The sequence below is a fragment of the Crocodylus siamensis genome, chromosome 8 (assembly GCF_052110815.1).
Source record: "Crocodylus siamensis isolate JL-2025a chromosome 8, ASM5211081v1, whole genome shotgun sequence".
Lineage (NCBI taxonomy): Eukaryota > Metazoa > Chordata > Crocodylia > Crocodylidae > Crocodylus > Crocodylus siamensis.
Window position 1 is genome coordinate 17,847,893 of NC_143402.1, and position 23,590 is coordinate 17,871,482.

At 45.5% G+C, this 23,590-nt stretch overlaps 1 protein-coding gene across 1 annotated transcript; it reads right to left on the bottom strand.

Moving 5' to 3' along the window:
* Window positions 1-931: 931 nt before the first annotated feature.
* UPRT (uracil phosphoribosyltransferase homolog) lies at window positions 932-23,590 on the bottom strand. Its single transcript, XM_090061374.1, has 7 exons — window positions 23,247-23,590; window positions 11,070-11,112; window positions 7,441-7,510; window positions 5,228-5,290; window positions 4,210-4,371; window positions 2,287-2,385; window positions 932-1,359 (listed from the first exon to the last, which is right to left on the bottom strand). Exons 1-7 carry the CDS (start codon window positions 23,540-23,542, stop codon window positions 1,253-1,255), a joined length of 840 nt encoding a protein of 279 aa, XP_089917500.1. The 5' UTR covers window positions 23,543-23,590; the 3' UTR covers window positions 932-1,252.

The window sequence follows — 23,590 nt, forward strand, 5'->3', positions numbered from 1 at the left end:
TGACCTGAATTCCTACCTTGTTGATGTGTTACCTACCCCAGTTTCAAGCTTGTCAGAAAAGGCTTTGCATCCCAACTTGTTGCCCAAAGGCACAAAGATATGGAACAAGCTATGATCAAGAGAGCACCAAAAGTGCTTTGTTTTCAGTGTTAAGAATATTGTTAATGATTCTAAGAATGACACTAAAGTGACAAATGAGTTTTACAAACAGACAATGCAACCATCTCATACTTTAAAAAATTCCCTTTTCAGCTTAAAGTTGTGTTTACATTGTCTTCCAAAAAACTTGTAGTGAGACAAGATCCTGTGTCTAAAATATTACACATGGCCAGGGGACTTATGAAATAAATATTTAGAGTAGTAAGTACTTGGATCCCATTACTGGTCATAAAAGTCTGAATAGCAAGGAAAATAAACCCTGTTGGACAGTGCTAAGTACCAGAAACTGTTTATCTCTTCTGCCAGTTTCCCTCCTCTTTAAAGTGGCTTCAGTAATACTGCGTCATGCGCCAGACTTTTAACAGGGCATGACTGCTAAGTATTGTGTAGATGTATAGAGTTTTTACTGGCTTCAGCATTTCCATCCTCCCATTTTCAACCATATCTCTATGGACATTTCCACTACAGCTGGGAAAGCATTATGGGAATGGCTGAAGGCTCCTTTATTTTTCAGCACCACAGAGCTTAACAAGGCGTCTACAAATGTTTTACTAGTTGGAAATAATCCATACAGAATACAATTCGAAAAGTGGAATCCACAGCTGTGGCCACCATCCAAGGCCTACAAATTGTGCCAGAAACCTACCGTGGCTGCTAGTGGTGATGCAGAGTTCAAAGTGCATTCGTCTTTTCAGTATCATTTGAAAGGGGCTGTAATGACTAAGCTGAAACAATGCAAACGCCACCAGTGTAAAATTAAATATACGCCATGGTAGTTTAGTTATTTTATTTTGCTCTTGCAAGCAGCCATAGAACAGGGCTGTGGAAGAATAAATAAGTTAAAGCACAGAGTGCAGCAGTTTATACAAGCACAACATTGAAATGCCTTTTGTTTGCAGTAACTGAATGTGCTTTATTATTGCACCTGATTCAATGTTCAAGAAGTAGCCAGATCAAATGAATGTAGATCAAATAGCTCCCCTTTGGCCAAAAAGATTCTGTAAATACACTCTTGGCCAACCCAGCCACAAATAATAAAATGTAGAAAAAAAATATAATAATGTACAGTAACACAGGCAGTCTGTGCTTAGTTTCAGTCTGTTCCAAAATACTTTTGTCCAAAATGTGTTGGTGCAACAGGATGAACTTCTGTCGTTAAAATTGTGATCTCAGGAAACTCCTGGATGATGGATTTGGCACCTTTTGAGGAAGAAGAGAGAGAATAATTTACACTCCAACAGTATTTTAGCCCTATACATGGAGAACTTTAAAAGCAGATGAAGAGGGGTTTGTTTCCTCTGCAGAAAAGCTTTAACAATTGTGTATGGTCCTAATGAACAAGGTGGGTAGAGACTACTGTGAGTTAAACCAGCATTTCACTGAGCTTATATGAGAGTTGTGCTAGTCTTAATTACAGAAAAACCCAAAAGATCACCACTTCTGAAAAGCGGAGAGCAAGTTTCATTTCTGAAAAATGATTATAAAATCAACTTTCAGAAGTAGATGGCTGTACTATTGCCAGTCACAGTTTTGTAAGAAGATTTATACCATTCTGATTGTTGACATTTGGTGAATGAATACTTTTTGCTCCTCTCCATGTACAGAAGATTTGCATTGCTCTGTAGCACATGGATGCTTTCTGTGCCATGTGATGCCTAGCTCCAAGTATAATTCACCTTTGCAGTTCTGCTGCATGCGACAGTAGGCCTGCTATATTTCCCTAAATTTCTGGGTGGTCCTCACAGAACATTATAACTTCCCCATCATCCCACTCCCCTTCAAAGAGAAACCAGAATTTATTCTTAAGGCCTCAGTACTCAGCACCAGCAAAGTAAGATGAGACCAGAATCCTTTTGTGTCAATCTGTGCTGTGACGGTCATCAATTTGGTGAGGCATGTACCATGGAAGATGAAGCATAACCACCAACTGAACTGCGACCTTTTATGCGGCAGTATATAACACCTTTTGCTCATTTTTGTACCTAAAATGTTACCCATTTCTTCTAAGTTGCCTTTTCTCCCTGTTCATCTATCAAGTGGACATTTATACAACTCAACTGAGATCTCCTAACTTGAAGTACTGTGGACAGTTCTCCATTATGAATGAACCAGGTTCTTTTAACTTACCATGGGGTGTGGAGAATAGGCTTAGCAGGATTATGACACTTGGTTGAACACCGTGTTCTATGAGAACTTTTACAGCTTCGATTACGGTATTGCCAGTGCCTGGAGGGAAGAAGTGAGTAATTTTTCTATCAAAAAAGAAGATCTTCATGATTCATCGAGGATGAGTTGCACTGCAAGCACAAAGGTGCTACTGAAAGGGCATCGCTCTGCTATCAATACTAGCTGTAAGCATATGGACAGCATATACTGTCCTATTCCTCTCAAGCACTTCATCTCTGCACAACGCTCTATCTTAATGTGTGACTGTCAGTCCAGTGAAGTTAATGGGCTTGAGACCACTCCCTAAGACAAGAAATTTATTTGAAACAGGAAGATGGCAGCCCAGGGCTTCCTGTGAAGGCCCAGACTCCAATCTTAGAGAATTTCTTTCATCCTCACCACCAACTCCTTGTTAGCATTACTTAGGTTTAATTTTAAAATAAAATATCAAATACTACATTTCAAGCTTTTAAGTAATTATAGGGTTAAATGTCCTTTGTTTAAAAGGAAGCATTAATATTAGAGGTGTACCGTAGATTGGTCCATATCATATCGGGACAGATAAAAGGAAAATTGATGTTATCAACCACTGGCTTTTTTTCGTTAATGTGGCTGATAAATGTTGTGTGCAGCCGCATCATGCAGATGGCCAGGAGTGCAGCCGGGCAGCTTGGAGAGCTGCATTGGGCTGGTAAGTCTGGGGCAGAGGAAGAGGCATGCAGGGGGGCAGATTGAGGCCCCCGCAGTGAGGGAGGGAGTGGGGCTAGGGAAGGGGCAGGTGCTGCACAGCTTGGGTGGGGTGTGGCACGGAGCTGCAAGCAGCTCGTCTTGGGGGCACAGGGAGAGAGGCAGCTCCCGGACACTGCATACACCCCCAGGAGAGGCCTGGGGGTCCATGTCCATCCCAGATCCAGGGAATGCAAGGTGAAGGTTGGGCTGCCCATTAGGAGCCAGGGGCAGCGCTGGGCTCTTCCTAGTGGGTGGGGCCTGGACTGGAGCTGCACTCGGGGCAGGGGGGACAAGCAGTGGCAGCACTGGGGATGGGGACCTATGGGGGGACCCAGCGCTGCCACTCCATGCCCCAAGCACAGCCCCAGTCCAGCCCCCACCCACCAGGAAGAGCCCAACGCTGCTCCCAGCCCCAAGCAGGCAGCTTGCCCTCACCCCCGCCCCATGCACAGAGCTGGGAGGCACATGCCTCCCCTGAGGATGTACACAGTGGTGGAGAGCTGCCCCCTGCCTTCGGGACGAGCCCCCTGCGGCTCTGTCCCACACTCTGCCTCATCTGTACAGCTCCTGCCCCTGCCCCATCCCCAGTCCTACTCCCACTTCTTCCCTTGTCACAGGGGGCGTCGATCTGCCCCTCCCCCATGCCCGCTGCCCCACACAGACTTACTAGCCAGACGCTGCTCTCCAAGATGCTGTGCTTGCATGCTCACAGTCAGATTGGTATCGGCCGATATGGTTTATTAATTGGCCAAACAAATCTTTATCGGTGCACCCCTAATCAATATCCGTAATAGCATGCACAAATAGAAATTGGAAGTTTTTATACTTATTTACACATTATAGATGTATTAACCACAAACTCTAATGCTTCCCTATGCCACCATCACACAGTTACTCCAGTGATTTGCTCCACATTTATTTTACCTCATTAGATCCGCTGCCTCAACATGTGCATTTTGAAGACAATGCCTGATCAGCTAATGCAGTTTTACTAAAGTATATTCTAGAAGAGCTTGATAAATTTTCTGCTGTGTTGCCCAAAGCAAACCAAAAACCTAATAATAGCCACCAAAATTCAGGAAATAACTATTTTTACACAGCATGCCCACAAGTCACAAACAAGAGTTAACCCTAAACATCCTTTAAGACACTTACTTAATATTGGATACATGAGAAGAACTTTTCTCCTGTAGATGTCTGGTGGGAACTTTGCATAGTACACTTTGGCTCTCTGAGTCTCCTCATCACTCTGGATCAGGATTTTTCCTATGCGGATGGACCTGCAGCAGTCCCGTAAACCTTGCTCCATTGCCTCTCCTCCAATTGACAGAAAGAAAGAATTTGTCACAAACTAATGAAGGTATCAGTGCAAACTATCATTAAACGGAGACTCCAACAAGGAATAATAATAATAATAATCCTCCCTATTTTAGATTATTAAAACTACTTCAGATTATTAACTTCCAAGTTTTCCTTCTGCTCCATTCAGTGTCACTGATTCCCAGGCACTAACACTAAGCTGTTTTTTTTCAGGTGGAAGGGAAACTTTAAATCCAAAAAGGCAAAAGTGAAAAACAACTTCATACAAACATTTTTAATAATTCCTAATGGGTTTGAAGAGCTCCTTTCAGCTCGGAGGAAATTCACCTGCACCATCATTTTGACGTATGGATAGGGTGAGAAATACTGGATCTACTGGATGTTACATCTTTAGAGACAGTCTTAAAATTATTGCTATCAGGGATCTAAGGGAGTTGCAGAAGGTTATTTTATCTACCATTCTCCCAAACCAGCACAATTCAGCTACATGGAATATTGTCTTTGTGGAGTAAAAATTAATTAACAGAGCGCTCTAAAAGGAAGACAGGCCTTGCCTCACTTGACTGCCCCTCAGAAGCCTCTTTTCCCTCTAAAAAGTTGCCACTGGAAATATATGGGAAACTACTTCTCTCCTAAAGGATTAATACAACACATTGGTTGACATTAGTAGATGTGGCTTTGTCAGGAATGGGACACACTTCAGCAGTATGGAGTATGGCAACTGGATGACTTGGGTGAACCTGTGTTTCTCATAGAAGACGGGTGATTGCTGCTCTTAAAATGAGAGTGGCGAGAGACCTGAAGGAGAACTGTACACATTCACATGCTCAGAAACTAAAGAATCACAGCCTACCGCTTCTCATTATGCTGACTCCACAGTTTCCCTTTTCAAACTTTACACCTTCGTACTTGTACCCTGTGGAGGAAAGAAACAGAACTGATGGTGAGTGCACATTATTGTTCCCTTTCATCCCACTTCCATGCCCTTTCACGACAGAACTTACTAAGATATCTGTAGGACTGAAGCTGACATCCCTCCAATTGCACGGTGCAAAGGGAGTCACAAATGTATACTGTACTGTGTGAAAAAGTGGCATGGTGCAGTCTGACAGATCCTACAGATCCTTTCAGAAAAGGAAAGGGAGAAGCAGCACACGCTTGCATTGGCAAAGGGTTTGTTTAAAAAAAACAAACAGCATAAAAACGGGGTTTAGGAGAGAGCCTTCCCTTCTGTGGAACATTAGTTTCAGAACTCATGTACAGGCAACCTCCGCTTAATGCTGTTTCGCATAGTGCTATTTTGCTATAATGCTCATTTTAAATTGATACCTGATTTCACTCAGCACTCAGCAAGTTCTGTTATAATTCTTGCCGTTGCCATCTTGGGTCATTAAAAACACTTGAGGTCGCCATCTTGGGTCATCAAACACTTTCGGTTTCACTTAATGCTCGTTTTGCTAAACACTCAGAAACCAATTAAGAGTGCTAAGCGGTGGTTGCCTGCATCTTTGTTTACTTCAAGTGAAAGAGGCCATACAAAATATGGCTAAATAGTATCTCGATTAGAAGCCAGGTAGCACTCCAGTGCTGTGGACAGAGGAGTTATACCAAAAATATGGCAAGCTGGAGTTATGTTTTGTGATCATCTAAAGAAAAAAATTAAAGATACTCTGCATGTGAACAAGGCCTGGGTAGCAGTCCTAGAAGCTGAAATCTTACTTGTTCATAGAACAGCACCAATGCCAAGGCTTGCTCACCTCCATTCCCTGCCCTCCTACACCCATTGTGCTTTAGCACTAATTCAGAGTCTGGCAGGAAGTTTTTGTCTACCTGTCTTTGAAAAACCAGGGAAGTTTTGTGCAGTATTTTTAGAACTATCACATGCCCCTAAGGTTACCCATGTGCTATTACCCTACTAGACTGAAAGAAAAAAGAAGCTTTTTATTGGTAAACATCCCCAGGCCCCATCCAAGGTAGGCACCATTTACTCTTCCCATGGCTAAGCCTAGGATCAAAATAGATTCAAGGGTAAGGGGAAAGGTCAGTAGAACTGGCTGGACTGAGACCTGCTCTATGTTATGTATCTTTGGGTGAAAGACTGAACTATGTTTTGGAAAAGCTGTTTGAGTGGCTTTAACCATCTCAGTGGTCACAGGTCCTGAAAGGAAAAGGATGTACACGTGTGAAAGCACACTGGGATTGTTGTGTCAACATGACTGGGACACAGAGACTGCAGCCCAGCAATTTAGTCTAAAAATGGGTGCTACTTTGTGGCCCAGCCACAGGAAGGTGCAGGGAGCCAGGAACATCACCAGAGTGGTATACTTGAGAGGGACTGACAAGTTGAAGGCATGTTTCACCCTGTAACCATGATGCCAGCCCAGTAAGGAACCTTTATGTTAATACTGCCTGCAGCATGAAGCACAACAACTTCATTTCATGGAAACACCCAATAGCCAAACTATTCCGACTGTCAACTGACTTGGATCAGGCTGGACTCCAGTGTCGTAGCAGTGAGAGAAAGCACTTCTTTTAAACAGGTAAGAGCAGCTTCCCCAAACTAGCTCATGTTACACTGATCTTCAACCTGAGCCTCTTTCTTCTTGGAACCTGATCTTTGCATTTGGTGGGAGCAGGCCACAATTATTCCACATGTTCTCTCTCATGGGTAACACATACAAAGTCCTTTAACTTCTTACTCCTCTGTCATCACACCCAGCTGGGCTCTAGCTGTGGGTGACACAGACAGAATTAAGCAGGTCTTGCACAATTCTCTGCTAAGTATTTTTCCCTTAATAGGCATGTGAAATGTCACTGGCTTGATTTTCTTCCTCATAATGGTAAGGGTAAGTGACTTTATGATACACTTGGATTGGTAAATTTTCATAATGATTTTACAATCCCAATTTAAACCCTTAAGAAGACAGGGAAACCATAATTCTGTAGGTTGATCTGAATATTAAACTGCTTCAGCCTCTCACAAGGATTTCAGATTCCGCTTTACATTTAATAAGCAGTTTCCAGTGCCAACCCAACCAGATGGGGAACATGCTTCCCATAAGTTACCTGTCGGAGTGGTCACCGTGCATTCTGTGTATGGCAGCTGATTCAGTCCTTCTTCAACCACAAGTCTGATCTATAGGACCAGAGAAATCTATCAGTTTATAATGATTTCTTACCCATCACCGTAAACTTCTAAATGCTAATACTTTTCCTAGCATAGGCTGAACATACCACTGAGGTGTTTTTTTTCCTCACCCGGTTCTTTTCATATCTGCTTTTCTATTCAGCAGCCATGGGGTGGGCTGTCCAGAACAGCAGCAGGAACTTCAGTAATATAAACACACAGCAAGTCACTCAGTAGAGAAATGTCACCCTCACCACTTTTCTTTGACACCTGTCAGCTGTCATTATTATGGGATGCTCTGCAAAGCACTTGCACTTTCAAGCTGTAGAGATGGCCCAGTTTCAGCAGGGACATCCCTATGGGAGACCGTTAAGTTACACATCTCCTCAGCATCGGCTGACCTGAAAACCTCCAGCTCTCCCACGGTGACAGCCCTGCATCTATACCCCAGGCAAAGTTATCTGAATGTATTAATCTGACCCTGGGATGATTTCCCATGAAAGAAGCTCTGGGTATTAAAAATTTAGAAAATTCTCTCTACTAGTGAGCCAGAGATTCAAAGGCCAGAATGCTTAAAGAAAAATGCTGCCAAGCAAGGATGAAGCTTATTAAGCAAAAGTCACTGTATAATGGCAGAAATGAGGTAGTGTATCCTGGGAATAAGCAAGATTATTTCGCGTTATTAGGTAAATTCAAGGTTTCAGGACTTAAAAACTGAGACCTTTTCTCATTTGAAAACAAGACAAAACCTAATGGAAGGCTCTTTCCTGTCCTTCGCCTTTCTTTCTGTCCTTCACATACAACTGGGATAGGCTGGGGCATCTCTTAGCTCACCTAAATCAAGAAGCCGCTGCTTAAATGTAGGCACTTGAGACAGTGGACAGAAAAGGAGAAAGAAGTTAGCACACACGGCTCAGGTACGGCAGGTTTGGAAGATGCAGTGAAATGCCAATTTCCTGTTGACTGGATGAGCCCCACTCATTCAGCCAGAGCCTTAGTTATACTTTATAAGTTTGAAGTGAATATTTACCAGCTCTGAGTGCTGGATAATCATGTGTCATCTATCATTTGTGTTATAAACATTTCTGGAAATCTGCCTCTACTACCCTAGGTCCCTTCTCCCACCAGCAAGCACCTTTGCAGTGGAAGTTTGTTTCTCATGGGGAAACAAACGACTTGGAAGGAAAAAATTGTATCACTACTGATGTATCAGAATTTAAATCCCTCCTTAAGACACAGTCTTGCTTTGACACCAGAGGCCTCTGCCAGCAGCTGATGCTGGGCAGGTAAAAAGTTGAACTGTGTTCCCATCTCGCCTGTGCAACAATGTGCGCTTCATCACCCACCAATCCCACCCATCTACTTTATTTCATCCATCTGTTGTCTCTTGTCATTAAAAGCAAGAGCACAGGATGTTTGGGCAGTGCAAAACATCCTGCAAATCTAGGCCTGGTTTCTGCATAGCATCTTCTGAGAAGGACAGACCAATTGCCTTCCCAACAAACACCAGGGCTGTTGTATGACCAGGGGGCAGAGGCATTCCTGTGAACAGAAGCTCTGTGTCTGTAAAAGTGATGGTCAGGCAGCACTAAGCTCCCATGCTGTGTGCCCGAGTTTGGCTCACTGCCTGGGTGCTACAGCCTCGAGCAGTTAGGGAGCAGTCAGTGCTTCCCTCACACACACAGCACTTCCATGAAGATGGGGGAGGCTACAGGAGTGAGAACATTAACTTTAGGGAACTGCAGTGCCATTAATTTGAGGTTAATTAAGAGCTGTCCTTGCACTGCCAAAACCGTTGTTTCTCTCCTTTCAATTACCTTACTGAGGAGGTATATCTCTTTAAAAATAAGGCATGATGGGAACCCCCAACAGTGCAAGAAAAGCAGCCTTAACAGAAGGTGCTCAGTGTGGAAGGAGCCCTGGTAGCAAACAGATCTGAAGTGAAGACCTGGGGACTAATTGCTGTTAATGTTCACAATGGCTTGTGCTGGCGCGCTCTCAGCTGGACGGCATTTGAATTTGCTAGTATTAGGAAACTGGGCTTTTATTTATTGTTTGCATATCTTGAGTCTGTGCATTTTCTGACTGAGAATCTGGTAACCCAGACAAACAGGAACACTCTGCAATGCAGTTGACCTACAATTTCCTCTTTCACAGGCTGCCTGCATTTTTCATGATTTGTCCTTATCTGTTTTAGTAACTGGCAAGAACACTCCTTCAAACAAATGTTTTTTGCCGACAACCCTGATGTCAGACTAAGATGCTCAGGCAAGGACCTTACCTTCATGTTCTATAAAGCACTATCTACAATCAGGGCACTTCAAAAAATAACTGATCCAGCTGTTAGATAAGAACAATAAGACCTCTGACTCCAATAACATCATTAGTGGGCAGTGAAGGTATCAGAAACAAAACAATACTTGTAAGGTGCATGTGGGTGAACAGGCCAAGTTGTAAAGTTAGTAGAAGGGCCGCCACAGCTCCTCAAACCATAGAGCTGTCTGGCTAAGCAGGTTGGGGTCACACTGAGATTTAGATAGGAGTCACTAAGGAAACCCTTGAACTGTGAGAACTTGTATTGACAAACAAATGCACCCATGGTTAAGACAAGGCCTAGGAAAAAATGTCTTTCCATAAATTAACTAGCATAAAGCAAAGCCCTTGGAAAGATTTCATAGATTTCATAGACATTAGGGCTGAAAGGGACCTCGGGAGATCATCGAGTCCAGCCCCCTGCCCAAAGGGCAGGAAGTCAGCTGGGGTCATAGGATCCCAGCACGATAAGCATCCAATTTGCTCTTGAAGGTGTTCAGTGTAGGTGCTTGAACCACCTCCGATGGCAAGCTGTTCCAGACCTCGGGGGCTCGGACAGTAAAGAAATTCTTCCTTATGTCCAGCCTGAAATGGTCTTGTAGTAGTTTATGACCGTTCGACTTCGTCATCCCTTGGCAGATAAGGTAGCGTGTAGTCTCAGCACATTAACCAATGGAGGTAAAGCCTTAACCTCCCAAATGCATTTATTGTGATCTGCTAATACATGTTATCACTACACAGTGCCTTGTCTCTGCTAGAATTGTTCTGTGCCAGCTGCCATATAGTTTTGGCCACTAATGTGGTGCCCAGCTGTGCTATAGGAACACTGTGTCAGGAGCTGTTTAGTCTTCTGGATGAGACGCTATGTGGCTGTCCAAGCTATAAAAAAAAAAATGCTGTGGTCTTTTCATGAGGATATAGGTGTTATTCACACTAAAACTAGCTTAACTACATCCTGCTCATATATGTTTCCATAGGATTCTGAGTAGTTTCCAATGCTCCTCTCTCCTGTCTTAGTGATGTGTGCTGTTAAAACCGCAGCTGCATTCCACAGGTGGCTGAAGGTATCTGAAATCATCTGGGACAAAAGGCTCCATGTAACAAAGAGCAGTAGTGCCTAGTCAGATCATTAATATCAGACAGCAACTTATGTTATAGGGAAACACGCTGCTGCCACTCCATGAATGGTCCAGCTTGAAAGACCTACTTAACACAAGTGTCAAAGTGCAGCAGCAACAAGAAATTCTCCACCTACCAGACGATCAGCAGAAAATACGAAGTCCCCTCTACTGGCTGTCCTGAAAAAGAAAACAAATGCTATTTTAAACTGGTGAACAACTTGCAGACAAAATGAACAGTTACTTGTAACACATTAATTCAAACTCAGTACATTTTACACACAATTTATAGCAGGAGACTTTCCCCACAGCTAACCTGCTTTTAGGTAAAGCATGTCTAACTGAAGTCTCTTTTTAATGGAGGAGATCAGCACCTGGAGAGAGCAAGGCCACAGCAGGGTTTGTCACTTGAAACTGTCTAACTGTGCAGCACTTTGTAGGAAGCAGTTAGAATATCTACACTAAAGCAGGCTGCTAAGTAGCCTTTGCATGGAAAAACGTGACCTTGCTTTAATTCCATCCTCGTTCCAATTAATCATACACATTATAAGCTCTGAGTTCAACATCCTTCTCCAACAGTCAATAGAAAAAAAATCACCAAATGGGATAGCACAGTAACCCTGAAAATGCCCAAATGGTCCACTGTAATCATGTGGGCATACGTTTCAGTTCTACTAATCATGGTGGGCACATTCTCATTTAAAGAAAACGCCCCAATACAGTAACTCACCATTTCCTTCTTTGAATTCCTATAAAGAAACTGGCACTAAACCTCACATATTTCCAATATTTTAACTGAGTCTGCATGTACAAAAGCCAGGATACTTGATTATTTATTCCCAGGGCAACTAATAATTTGGCCATGTTAAACTAATTGTTCAAAGGGACTGTGTTGGGCCATTTAATTTCATTTCCCATATTTTATGCTAATCTAAAAGTATTTAATATATACAGTGCTTATATTTTGTCTTACATGTTGACAACAACAAATTAGCAACTTCCTGGTGTTCTGGCATTAAAAGGGAACCTGGATATTTTGGATACATTATCTCATGGGCTTCTTGCTAATTACTGTGATCTTACAACCACCTTTTTTTTTAAAGGTAAGTTTTATATTAGAATTCGCTTGGTTCTCAGTGGTATTTAATGATCAAGAAGGAGGGGACAGAATGCACAGGTGACATTTCTAAGTTGTTCCATATGATGGTATTTTAGAGGCTTTAGCGAAGCAAGGCAAATAGGTGGCATGACAGGTTAAAACCAGTCCCGACATTCAAAGTGATACACACTCAAAGAGAATAATATGAACTATTCATATTCATACCATTTAGAAAGTTTTAAATTAACTATATCAATTGGGAGGGAGAAGAAAAGAGAATCATCACTGTATACAGCCTCATAAAGAAACTAGCTCAATGTGCAGCATGTAGTCAAAAAGAAAAAAAAGAAAGAAAAAGCGAAAGCCAGCAAGGTATGAGTAACAAGATAAAGAATAGCACTGAAAATGTGTTGATTCATTGGGAAAACTGTGTTCAGGTCTAATAAACCATTGTCAGAAAAAACAGGGCAGACTGAGAATGAGTGTGCAGATGGTAAGGAATTTTTTTAGGGCTGCAGAAAAAGTGTGAAGAGACTGTAACAGTTTACCTTAGAGCACCATAATGCAAATATACAGAACACTGAATGGCCTACAGAAGGCTAGCAGAAGAATGAGTAACACCATTCCCAAATGAAAACCAAGGAAATATCCAAGGAAGGGGTAAACTCAAACTTGGTGGTAACAAGTCATCTTGTGGCCAAAGGCTTAATGGGATTCCATATAGATCAGTTACTTATGGATAACAATACCCAGCTCTGTAATAAACTCCAAATGAGTTTTTGAAGGGATAGGAACTCTTCTGTGTTAGGACATAAGGCAATCGCTAGTTCTCAGAGCTAAAAGCAGCCTTTCTTGGTGGCATTTCCCTCATAAAAGCTTAGTACAAGATATTTCCACCGTCCTCAGTAGTGTCTGGTGCTGGTTACAATTGATGACTACACAGATGGTTGCTCTGACTTAGTATGGCAATTCCTACATTACTTTTTCCCCTGCTGCCATGTGAAAGGCATTCAAGAAGAAACTTACTATTTGATAGTGCTATGGAATCAAACTGAAAATAATTCTTCAGTTTAATCCTCCTGTCAAGAAATGTAGGTGTTAACTGGTACCTGCTACTATAATTTTCACATCTCTCTCTCTCTCTCTCTCATTTACTTTTTTTAAAGATGCCTAACCCTTTAAGAGCATTGTAGTTGTAGATAAACACTGCAGAGGAAGTCTGAACAAGGCTGAAGTAAGTCATAAAAGTATTGTTTACAAAATATTCCTTTTTTAAAATATGCTTTGGGTCTAAGCTGTTATGTATTCAAGGAATAGTGCCTGCTGAGGGGAGATCAGTTATCAAGGCACTAGTCACGGCCTCCTTGCCATGAGACGCAGAGCTAATGCACCCAGCATTTTTTTGTTTTAAGTGCCTGCGCTGCTGCAAGTGGAATGTGCATGGGATGCCACCCTCCTTCCAAGCAATGAAGTCATCTTGCTGATGAGTTATGCACTGTTGAGTCATCCCACTCGGTATAGCAGTTGAGAGCATATGCCCTGCTGCTTCACTGTCTTCCATTCTACATTGTTCACTGCACCTCCTCTGGGGAATAAAAAGCTTCAGCAGAATACAATAAAAGCTACAGTAACCTTTAAATACCTACACCTAAATCCCACCTAATTTCAAGTTTAGTTTCTTGAATGAGGCTATTGATCTGAACTAATGAAGTTGCTTCTGGGGTACTCTAGACTAGGCCTGTGTGAACTGGCAAGTATTTGATTCAGAATTGGATTCAGCCAATTCAGAGGGACAGTAATTCAGTTCAGTGATTCAAATCACTGTCCGGATTCAATTCTGCAAATTCGGATCCAAAGATCCAGCACCGATTTGGAGATACGGCCATAGACTAAACAGGCAGCAGTCCTCCAGGATGATGGACACAGCTGCCTCCAGCTGGTAAGTCTGTTGTGGTGGGTGGAAGGGAGAGGGAAAGGGCAGATCAACACTCCCACAGTGAGGGAGGGATTGGGGCTGGGACAAGCTGCCCAGCCAGGGCAGGGGTGCATGAGACTCGGGCTGGGGGGGCTCCTGCTGCTGCGCGCTGCCAGTCCAGGAGGGCATGGGAGCAGGCATGTGCCCCCAGATCTATGTGGGGCAGGCTGGGCTGCACTCCGGGCGGAAGGTGGAAGGCACTGGGAGTGGGGGCTATGCCCTCCTGCCGCTCGCCCAGCCTCCCCACGCCTCCCACACAAGCCACAGCTTTGCCCCAGCTGGGTGAGAAGCAGCAGGGCATGGGGGCAGGCATGTGCACCCAGATCAGAGTGGGACCGGCAGCAGGGGCTATGGGGAATTTTATGGTGGCTGCAGCCCCCCCATATCCTCAACTCCGCTGAGCCCTGCAGGGCAGGTGGAGCCAGGGCTGCGCTCTGAGCTGTGGCTGGAGCTAGCCACCTGGAGCACAGGCCAGGGTCCACCCACCCCACAGAGTGTGGCCCACCGGTGGGCAGCTAGGGCTACCCTCCTGAAGCACAGCACAGCCCAGCCCAGCCCACCCTGCGCAGATCCATGGGCACATGCCTGCTCCCATGCCCTCCCTCCCAGGCTGGCGGCGCACAGTGGTGGGAGCCCACATTCCCAAGTCACGCATGCAGGGTAGGGAGTGGCAATTTGCAGTCCGTGGGCCAGATCTGGGGGACAGGTACACTCCCCATGCTGCTGCAGGAACACATAAGCATCAGCAAAAGCTGAGTCCTAGCATCTGCCCACTCACCCCTGGGTTCACTTGGGCTCACAGCCTGAAAAGGTTGCCAATCATGATATTAGAAGTTTCATAATTCGTAACTACTGCCTGAGTGCTAATGTGTAAAAGCTTCCACTAAACTTGGAAAAGGCTGCAAGACTGAATAAGTATGTGAACATGCTTCATGAAGGGGGCCAGGGAGAACTGGGATCTATCTTACTGCCCAGCCTATTGTTTTATGAGCCCAGCTTGTGTTGACATTAATAACAGCTGCACAGAATGAAGCCACAGGAATGTGGACAGCTGTGGAGACAAAAGTAGGCTAAATCAATAATGATTACTTCTTGAACTAACACAAGCTCTCATTAGAAGGCCTGTGGTAGCATACTGATCATTTTCAAATTCTTAGTGAGAAGGGGTGGCGTCACTGAAGAAAATACCAAGCGGCTAAAGGATGTGGTTTAAGGATCTACATAATGCAAGCTCCTCCCTGCCTAGCAAGCTACAGTGCCCCCACTGCCCAGCTCCTCTGCAAAGAATAAGCACTGTAATAAATCAGGTCTGAAATGGGGCGCTGCTCAATTGACAGTTACGGAGGGAAGCTGCGAGTCAAACGAGAGGTGCCTCAAGTTGAGAACCACTGATCTACACAGAATAGGAAGGAGAGGAACACTCCACCTCCTTGTGGTGACAATATATTCAGACGTCCTCTTGCAGATGCAGCCACTTGCCAAATTGAGCACACCAGAACCAGATGGGAACAGGCTCTGGCATGCTTTGCCCTATGGAGCTGACCAGAATGACACAACCCGGCACCCCGCCACTTGGCAAGCTCTTGATCTTAAGTGACTTAGATTCTACAAGGATCTCCCGCACGCCTGTGCAATGCATTCTGCATGGCTCCACTGCCTTCTGATATGGAAGGGAGGAAGACCTATTTGCATAAGCTTCCCTTGTCCTGAGCAGCTCCCACTTCTGCCTGCTTCCACACCAGCCCAGATGGTCCTCAAGATAACACAGGCCAGAGCAGAGTTACCATGTTCTGGAACTAGACCGTCCCACCGGTGGAGACAGTCCCCAAATGCCTGTCACTGTTCTAGAGTTGGTCCACTCTTTTCTCTCCAACATACCTCAGCTTCATTGTGCTCCTTCCAATTGGCTTTTTTATGTTATCCCTGTGTCTGAAACTCCATCCATCTTGTGGGGCATTAAACAACCCACCTCCCCTCCTTCACCAGCTTCAACTTGGTGCCATCTGCTCCTTTTAGTCTAAATTCTGCCTAGAAAGACAACTGAAACAAGAAGTGATCTGAATATCTTGTAAATAACTCATTTTCATTTCCTGTCCCATACTGTCTATTTACCTCTCACCCTGCTAGCTATATCCATTAAATCAAGCTCTTTGGTGCTGGGAATTAGTCTTAGCCACCCACATCCACATCCACAAAGCTGCACCTGCTCTAGAAAAATACTTCCAGCTCTCTACTCAAGCACTGCAGCTGCTCAGGCACCCTAGACAAGGTAGATTATTCTGGCCCAAGAAAAGGGCATCACATCAAATTCTAGTTAACCTGTGCTACAACATCCTCCTCATCTGTATGGCTTAGTAGTACACACTTTAGAAGCTACCTGAGTGAAAGGCGCTATAATAGCATTACATGCTGACAACTCTTCCCCCAGTGGAATACAGCAGTTTATGGAAGTGGACTATGGAAACAAATGTTGCCTTCTGCTTTATTACACCTTACAGGAAATAGCACGCAGGAGGCCTGCCTGCTTTTTTTGAAAAGCTGGAGTGGGTTTTTTCCCATCTTACACAGTAATGTTGTATTTCTGGTTAATGTTTAGCACAAGGCTTAGACGTGTCAATTGCAGCACCGCTGCCTTTTTGTTATGCCACGTTCAAGATAAAGTGCTTCTCCAGAACCTTTTGTCATTTCAGCAGCTATTTAATGATCTGTATTTATGAGCTTTCATGCTCTTCCCCCCTCCAAACAAAACTACGTCTTTGCAGCACTGCAAATAAAGCTGATCACATTTCTCTCTTAAGGTAAAAATACAAATTGGTGGCTTCTGGGGAGACTTCCCAGGCCCGAAGACCTACATACAAAAAACACCTGTCTGGAGTTAGCAAGTGGAATTTCCTAGTGTTTTGCTAGATACCAAGAACTGTAGGCCAGAAGTCAGTGACCTTTCAGCAACAGCAGGCTGAATTAACTCAGTTTGGTCTGGTGCTGATGCTGATTCCCACTGCCATCCCAGCTTGGTGGGCCAGATACAATCTCTCCATGTGCTGCAGGTTGCCAACCCCTGCTGCTGTCTTCACTAGTTTCAAAACTCTTTATAAGTGATATGCTTATCACTGGCAAGTCTTGACTGGTGCTCAATATCAGAAGGAGGGATTTAATCTTCCCTCTCCCTTTTGCCAACTCCTAAACCATGGATTCCCTCCGGATGGACCCTGTCCAGTCTGTCTTCCTCTACAGTGAGTCTGCAGAAGCTCCATGTGTCTGTGCCTGTAATACCAATTGTTCCTCCCCATATACTCTGAAGACTTACAGAAAATAAAAACCTTTAACTTATAAGAACAATTATTAAAATCAAAGAAGTTAATATGACAAATATGTACACAGCGTCTTCAACAGGCAAGTGACAACAATGTTAGATATAAATCTATGTTGAAAGAACACTTTTAATGTTGTCACGTCTTTCATTTTCGGCAGTGTGGGGATGCAGTCAGGAAGGCCAATCGCACCTTGTCATGCATCCACAGATGCATCTCGAGCAGGTCCACGGAGGTGATCTTCCCCCTCTATGCGGCACTGGTCAGGCTGCAGCTGGAGTACTGCATCCAGTTCTGGGCGCCGCACTTCAAGGGGGATGTGAACAACATGGAGAGGGTCCAGAGGAGGGCCACTTGCATGATCAGGGGGCAGCAGGGCAGGCCCTATGAGGAGAGGCTACGGGACCTGAACCTGTTCAGCCTCCACAAGAGAAGGCTGAGGCGGGGATCTAGTGGCCTGTTACAAACTAGTCAGGGGGGACCAGCAGGCATTGGGGGAGTCCCTGTTCCCCCGAGCACCACCAGGAGTGACCAGGAATAACGGTCACAAGCTGGCAGAGGGTAGATTTAGGCTAGGTATCAGGAGGTGCTACTTCACGGTCAGGGTGGCTAGGATCTGGAACCAACTTCCAAGAGAAGTGGTGCAGGCTCCTACCCTGGGGGTCTTTAAGAGGAGGCTTGATGGACACCTTGCTGGGGTCGTTTGACCGCAGTACTTTTTCCTGCCATGGCAGGGGGGCGGACTCAATGATCTGCTCAGGTCCATTCAGACCCTACTAACTATGAAACTCTATCATCAAATTAAGTTAGGAAATGCCAAAAATAAAGTTACACTGAGAGAATGGATCTGCTCTGGAGATGAATTGGGGATGTGCAGTGAAAGAGACTATGCTGTAGAACCTCTTCCTTATTGTTGCAGAAATCAGGTGTGTAGTGTACAAGGACAACACGATCAGCACTCTAAGAAATTAGTCCCCCCACAGCACTCTAGATCCAGTTCTTGCTCTAGATCCGCTCTGGTTTTGAATCCATCTGTTTTGTCCTCCCCGTAACCTGGAGGAGGATGGAGTCACAGAGAACACAGAAAAGACAGGCTGCCATCTCTCAGTTTGAATGCCCAGCCCTTGGACAGAGCATGTCTGCTGCTGGGGAAAGTCTTGTGTTGCTCCTGTTGTTTTGGGTGTTAGGTAGGAGCATGCTCTGTCATCCTGTGGGGATGGCATACACAGTCTGGTCAGCAGCAAGCACTATAGGAACTTGTTCAATAAGGAAGAAGTCTTCTGAGATGTTTAGCTGTTAGAGGTTCTAGCAAGTCTGAGCATATACGAATGGTGATTCCCTAACCTGGGGTGGGCAAAATATAGCCCATGAGCTGAATCCAGCCCACTAAGAGATTCTGTCCGGCCTGTGGCAGCTTCCTCAGCTCCACCAGGTACAGGCACAGGGGGCAGCCTGGGCAGTGGTATGTGTGGCTGGTCCCACTGGCCCCGCATGTGCAGCACGGCAGGGGCAGCATAGCAGCCAGATTCAGCTTCTTGGCAGCTCTTGCAGCGGTGACCGCCCAGCTGCCCCTTCACTCGCACCCACCACTGGGGGTGCTGAATGGAGAATGCAAGATGGGTTTCCATGGAGACCAGCTCAGGACTCCTGCACTCACCTGGGCAGATAGGATGGGACTGCAGGTGGGCAGGGAGCAGAGTCTGGGAGCAGGATGGGCAGGTGGGGCCAGGATTGCAAGGCAGTGACACTGCAGGGCTGGGGCCTGGGGCAGATCCATGATCTGCTCCCTGTATGCCCCTGCAACGGACACCGGTTCCACAGCCACGAGCCTGCAGGGAGTGGACTGAGGCTCTGGCCTGGCCCCTGGCCCCATGCTGTCACTGCCCCACAATCCTGGCCCCACCTGCCCATCCTGCTCCCTGCAGGGTCCTGCTCCAGTGTCCATAAAGACCCCACCCACCCACCGTCTAGTGCCCCTGGTGGTGGGTGCAGGGCAGGTGAGCCAGATAGGATCAAACAGCCCCTCCTGGCCTGCAACAGCTCAGCAAATCTCCTTAAATAGCCTTTTAGCCTAAATACATGCCCACCCCTGCCCTAGCCCTATGTGCAATCCCTCTCCACTCTTACAACTTGACTAGATATTGGCAGACTTGTATAGATAGCCACGAGCAAGATCCTTAACACAAAGGTCACTTATTGCCAACTATCAGTTCCCATCTCGAAAGCCTGGCGGTTGCCAGGGCTTTCCAAGTAAAAAGGTCACCAGAATTTAAAACTGAAAATCTTACCCTTCTCCAGCCTCGTTCTTGGAAATGGCTGAAGTGCTCTGGATGAAACCTCCCCATTAATGCAGCTTGAGAGCCATCAGGAATGAAAAATTTCAGCTCAAAAGAGCAGTCTGGCAAAGTTTTAAGACCCTGTTTTTTCATTTACTTGCAACAGTGCTGCCTATTAAAGATGTCCGATGCTTCATCATCACCCCACCACCATCCGCAGTGCGTGATTTAAACCAATGCTTGAGAAGCTTTCAGCAGACCCTAACAGCAAAGGCTTAACCAGACAGGAGCAGGACACCAGTGGCCTTTTCCCAGGCAGCAACATAAAATTGACAACTGTCGGCAATTTCACTGCTGCCTGGAGGGGTCTCTAAAAATTGTGAAACTGGCAAAGGTCTTCTTCATTTCATGTTGTTGCTTGCTTAAGATATAAGCAGCAGTGCAGGCATGGAGCTTTCTGTCTTCCCAAGTCAGTACAATGCTGTATTGGTTCAATCAGAAGGAACTTTGCAGCCAAAATAAGGAGAGTTTTTTAAAAGTAAATGATGGCTTGAGACCCTTACTCAATAGGTAGGTGGATTTTTGAAGCCCTACCTCAAATTCAGGACAGAACAATTAACTTTTTTTATAAATGAAGGAGAGAAGGGTACGACTGCCTTCAGAAGCTGCGGCCAGACATTGCAGGCAGACTCTACTTGGCTTACTTTCTACAGTTTGTTCACTGCTCTTCTCCCATTCAGCATGACTGCACTTGTCTGTTTTTTTCAGTCCAGTCTTGCCAATTATAGCCATGTTTAAAACTGTACAATCCCAATTTATAGAGAACAGGATGAAAAGCTAGGTCTTTGCTGAAAAAAAAAGGTGAGTTTCAGCCTTAAAAAAGGTTACAGCTGCAAAAACCCAAGCAGAGATCCACTGTGGGAAAGTCCAGCTTCTGAAGCATTCTTATTCCATTATCCAGCAAGTAAACAAGGATCACCACAAAACATTTTCCTGGGCTACTTTAAGAGCTAGTGATCTATCAGCTTTTACAGAGGAAACACAGTGCCCTGTGTGCCAGTCTTTGTGGGTAAGTAGGAGATGTGAACTTCCAATAAATGTCACTCTTACAACGTTTTCCCACCATCCTCTCCTGTTGCATTTGGATGCAGTCACAGTAATGTGTCCTGCTGGCTTCTGTGCTTGATTAGTACAGTTTTCCATATGTCCGAATGGAAATGCTGACCATTTAAAAAAAAAACAACCCACAAATACACACCGAGCTGGTTCTCATCACATCAGTTAAGTGTGCTCAGCAACATAGGCTGATGAGTGCATCATCTCAGTGCTCCACTGTCACTGGCTCCTTCCAAATACTGGGTCAAATTCCAAGCTTCAATGCAAAGAACTGCGCCAAGTTATCCAAGCAGTTACCTTGGCCTGATTATGATCTTCTATAACTCTGTTATGCTGGAAGAGAACTGTTACCCTCCAGAGCAAGGCTTTTAAGTGTAGAGAGGGAGTTCTTTGTCTGGAACAGGTCAGAATGACATAGTAATCCTCAATAACTTTGATCTAGCCTTGCCACAATAGAACTATTATTACTAAACACTATTACTAAGCATTTATTACTATACCACTATTACTAAACATCTACAACAGTGAGGCTTAGTTTAAAAATCCTAACACAGGGGGCTGTTTTAGGGGCAGTATGCAAAGAGTATTATTATGCAAAGGACATATAAACAAAACACATTTATAGAAGTAAATGTGAATAATTAGCCCAGGAGTCTTTGGGGAAAACTTTCTGTTTATCCCTTAAATCCTAAGGTGTCATGCCTTCCCCTTGGGAACTTACCTGGCTAGAAGAGTTGGACCAACGTGCCAGGAGCAAGCTTCCCTAGGCAGCCTAATCTAAAACCCTGTGAAAAGTGTTCAGCTAGCTATAAAAGGACAGCTCCCTTCCTCAGCACTGCACCAGAACCAAACTCATTTTGTTTTATCTTCTCTTTTACAGCTTTCTGGGAAACAAAGCAGCCAAGGATTTTCTCTACTGTGAACTTCTTGTTCGGGTAAGCTCCTACTAGCTTCTGAGGGGTGGGGACAGGGCAAGGACTATTAATCATATACATATTACTCCTCCTCCGCATATATTACCCCTCCTCCTAAAGCCAGTGGCAGAACTGAAAACAGAATGCAGCTAAAACTCCAAGTTACTCATTGTGGTCTGTCCCCCATAAGCAACATTTTATCTTCTATTTAAATATCTGTTTAACATATGAAGTTGTATGCATGTCCTAGCTTTCACCTAGGACTTCTTTGTAAGGTAAGAAGGAATGACAGGGTACAAAGTAGCAGGAGTTTGAATAACTACCTCCAAAGATAAGAAAAAAAGCATCTGTAATGGAAATGCTGACATACTTACAGGCATGATGACACTAATAGGTACAGCTATAATAACTTTTAATGTCATGGAAGGTGAGCAACGGTTCTTCTGGCTCTGAAGCATGGGACCAATATAGTGTTGTTTGCATGTAAATATAGGTCCTCACCACATGTTCTGCATTTTAACATCCTACATCTAGAACTACGAAGTCAAGTTATAACAAGGAGGTAAACACTGACAGCTACAGCAGAAATCAGCCAGGGAAAAGGGAGGAGGCTTATGAGGCCTACCTAATCTAAAAAGTTATAGAAAATATATATGAGTTTGTAAAAACTTTAAGTTGTCTTTTTCCCGATGGGGTGTATACACTGTACCTGCTTTTAGCACAATATAAAACAGGAAAAGGAGAGCTACTGTAAAAATCAAGAACTGGTTGTGATTTTGTGTTTATTACATGCATTAAGTAGTTTTCAGTCTCAGTCAAAATACTAATATAGGTTAGCTGTATAGAGTCTAATCTTTAAATGTCACCACATCAACCAAACCATCGACTTCCTGGGTACGTGTCACAGGGCTCTGGGAGCGACTTTCTGTTCCAGTCTCAGCCGCTCCTTCGGAGTCGGACCTCAAGAAGGAGCAGCGTGTTGTTCAACAGCTGTTCATTATGTGTGGTGTTGTCTGGCTACTGAACAGAGAACCCCGCTGGATAGGGAAGTGTCCCGGGAGGGAGGAGAGAAACTACAAACAGAGACTGATAAAGTGGGAGGGAGAAAGCATGCTGGTCCTATTTGCATTTTGGACAGAGCAAGAGATGGGCATCTGTTTCTGACTTGCTGGCAAGTGAGATTGCATCAGCACTGAGACTCTTCACTCGCCACCGCAAACAGGGACACACGGCCCCGCTTTCTCCCAGACGCAACGTAACTGGAAGCTGGGGAAGGGCATGTGTTAAGGCTGTACCTAGACGTGGGTTCCTTGTGACTTAGGCGGGGGGGGGGGGGAACACTCAGGGAAGACTCAGATGCATCCTCCCCACGGCCTTGCACCGTGTCCCAAATGCAAACAGGACCAGCATCCTTTCTCCCGTTTCAACCATCTCCTAGCCATTAGGGCCGGAGCAAGATCCTCAGTCCAGCCCCGTGCGCGAGGGGCAGCAAGTCAGCGGGGATCCCAGCAAGATCGCCCCTCCCGCCGCCCGGCCTGGCAGCTCCTGCAGTGCTGGACAGCAGCGAGCGGCCCCCCGCCCGCCCCGGCCCGGCCCAGGGAGGGGGGCGCCCCCGCCGCTCACTTGTCCCTGATGATGGTCTGCAGCTCGCGGATCTGGTCGTTCATGGGCAGCAGCTTGAGCTGGGCGCCGAGGGGCGCGGGCGGCAGGCCGCGCTCGGGGCTGGGCGACAGGGCCAGCGCCGCTCCGCCCCCGCTGCTGGTGCTGTCGGGGCTGGGGCTGCCGCTGCCGCTGCCGCTGCCGCCGCCGGGCTCCGCGAAGCGCATCCGCCGCCCCCCGCCGCAGCCGGCCCCGGCCTCGTCCTGCGGCCGCGGCCCGCCCGCGCCCAGCGCCTGGTTGTGGCAGGGCATCGTCGCCATGCGCCGGGCGCCGCGCGCGCAACCGGCCCCGCGCCCCGCCCCCGCCGC

Coding starts and splice junctions, on each gene's coding strand:
- UPRT (XM_090061374.1), bottom strand. CDS start 23,542: ATGGCGACGATGCCCTGCCACAACCAGGCGCTGGGCGCGGGCGGGCCG. Junction 11,113..23,246: donor CAGACCATCATCAGGGACAA/GTGAGCGGCGGG, acceptor TTTCTTTTTCAG/GACAGCCAGTAGAGGGGACT. Junction 7,511..11,069: donor TATTTTCTGCTGATCGTCTG/GTAGGTGGAGAA, acceptor CTGGTCCTATAG/ATCAGACTTGTGGTTGAAGA.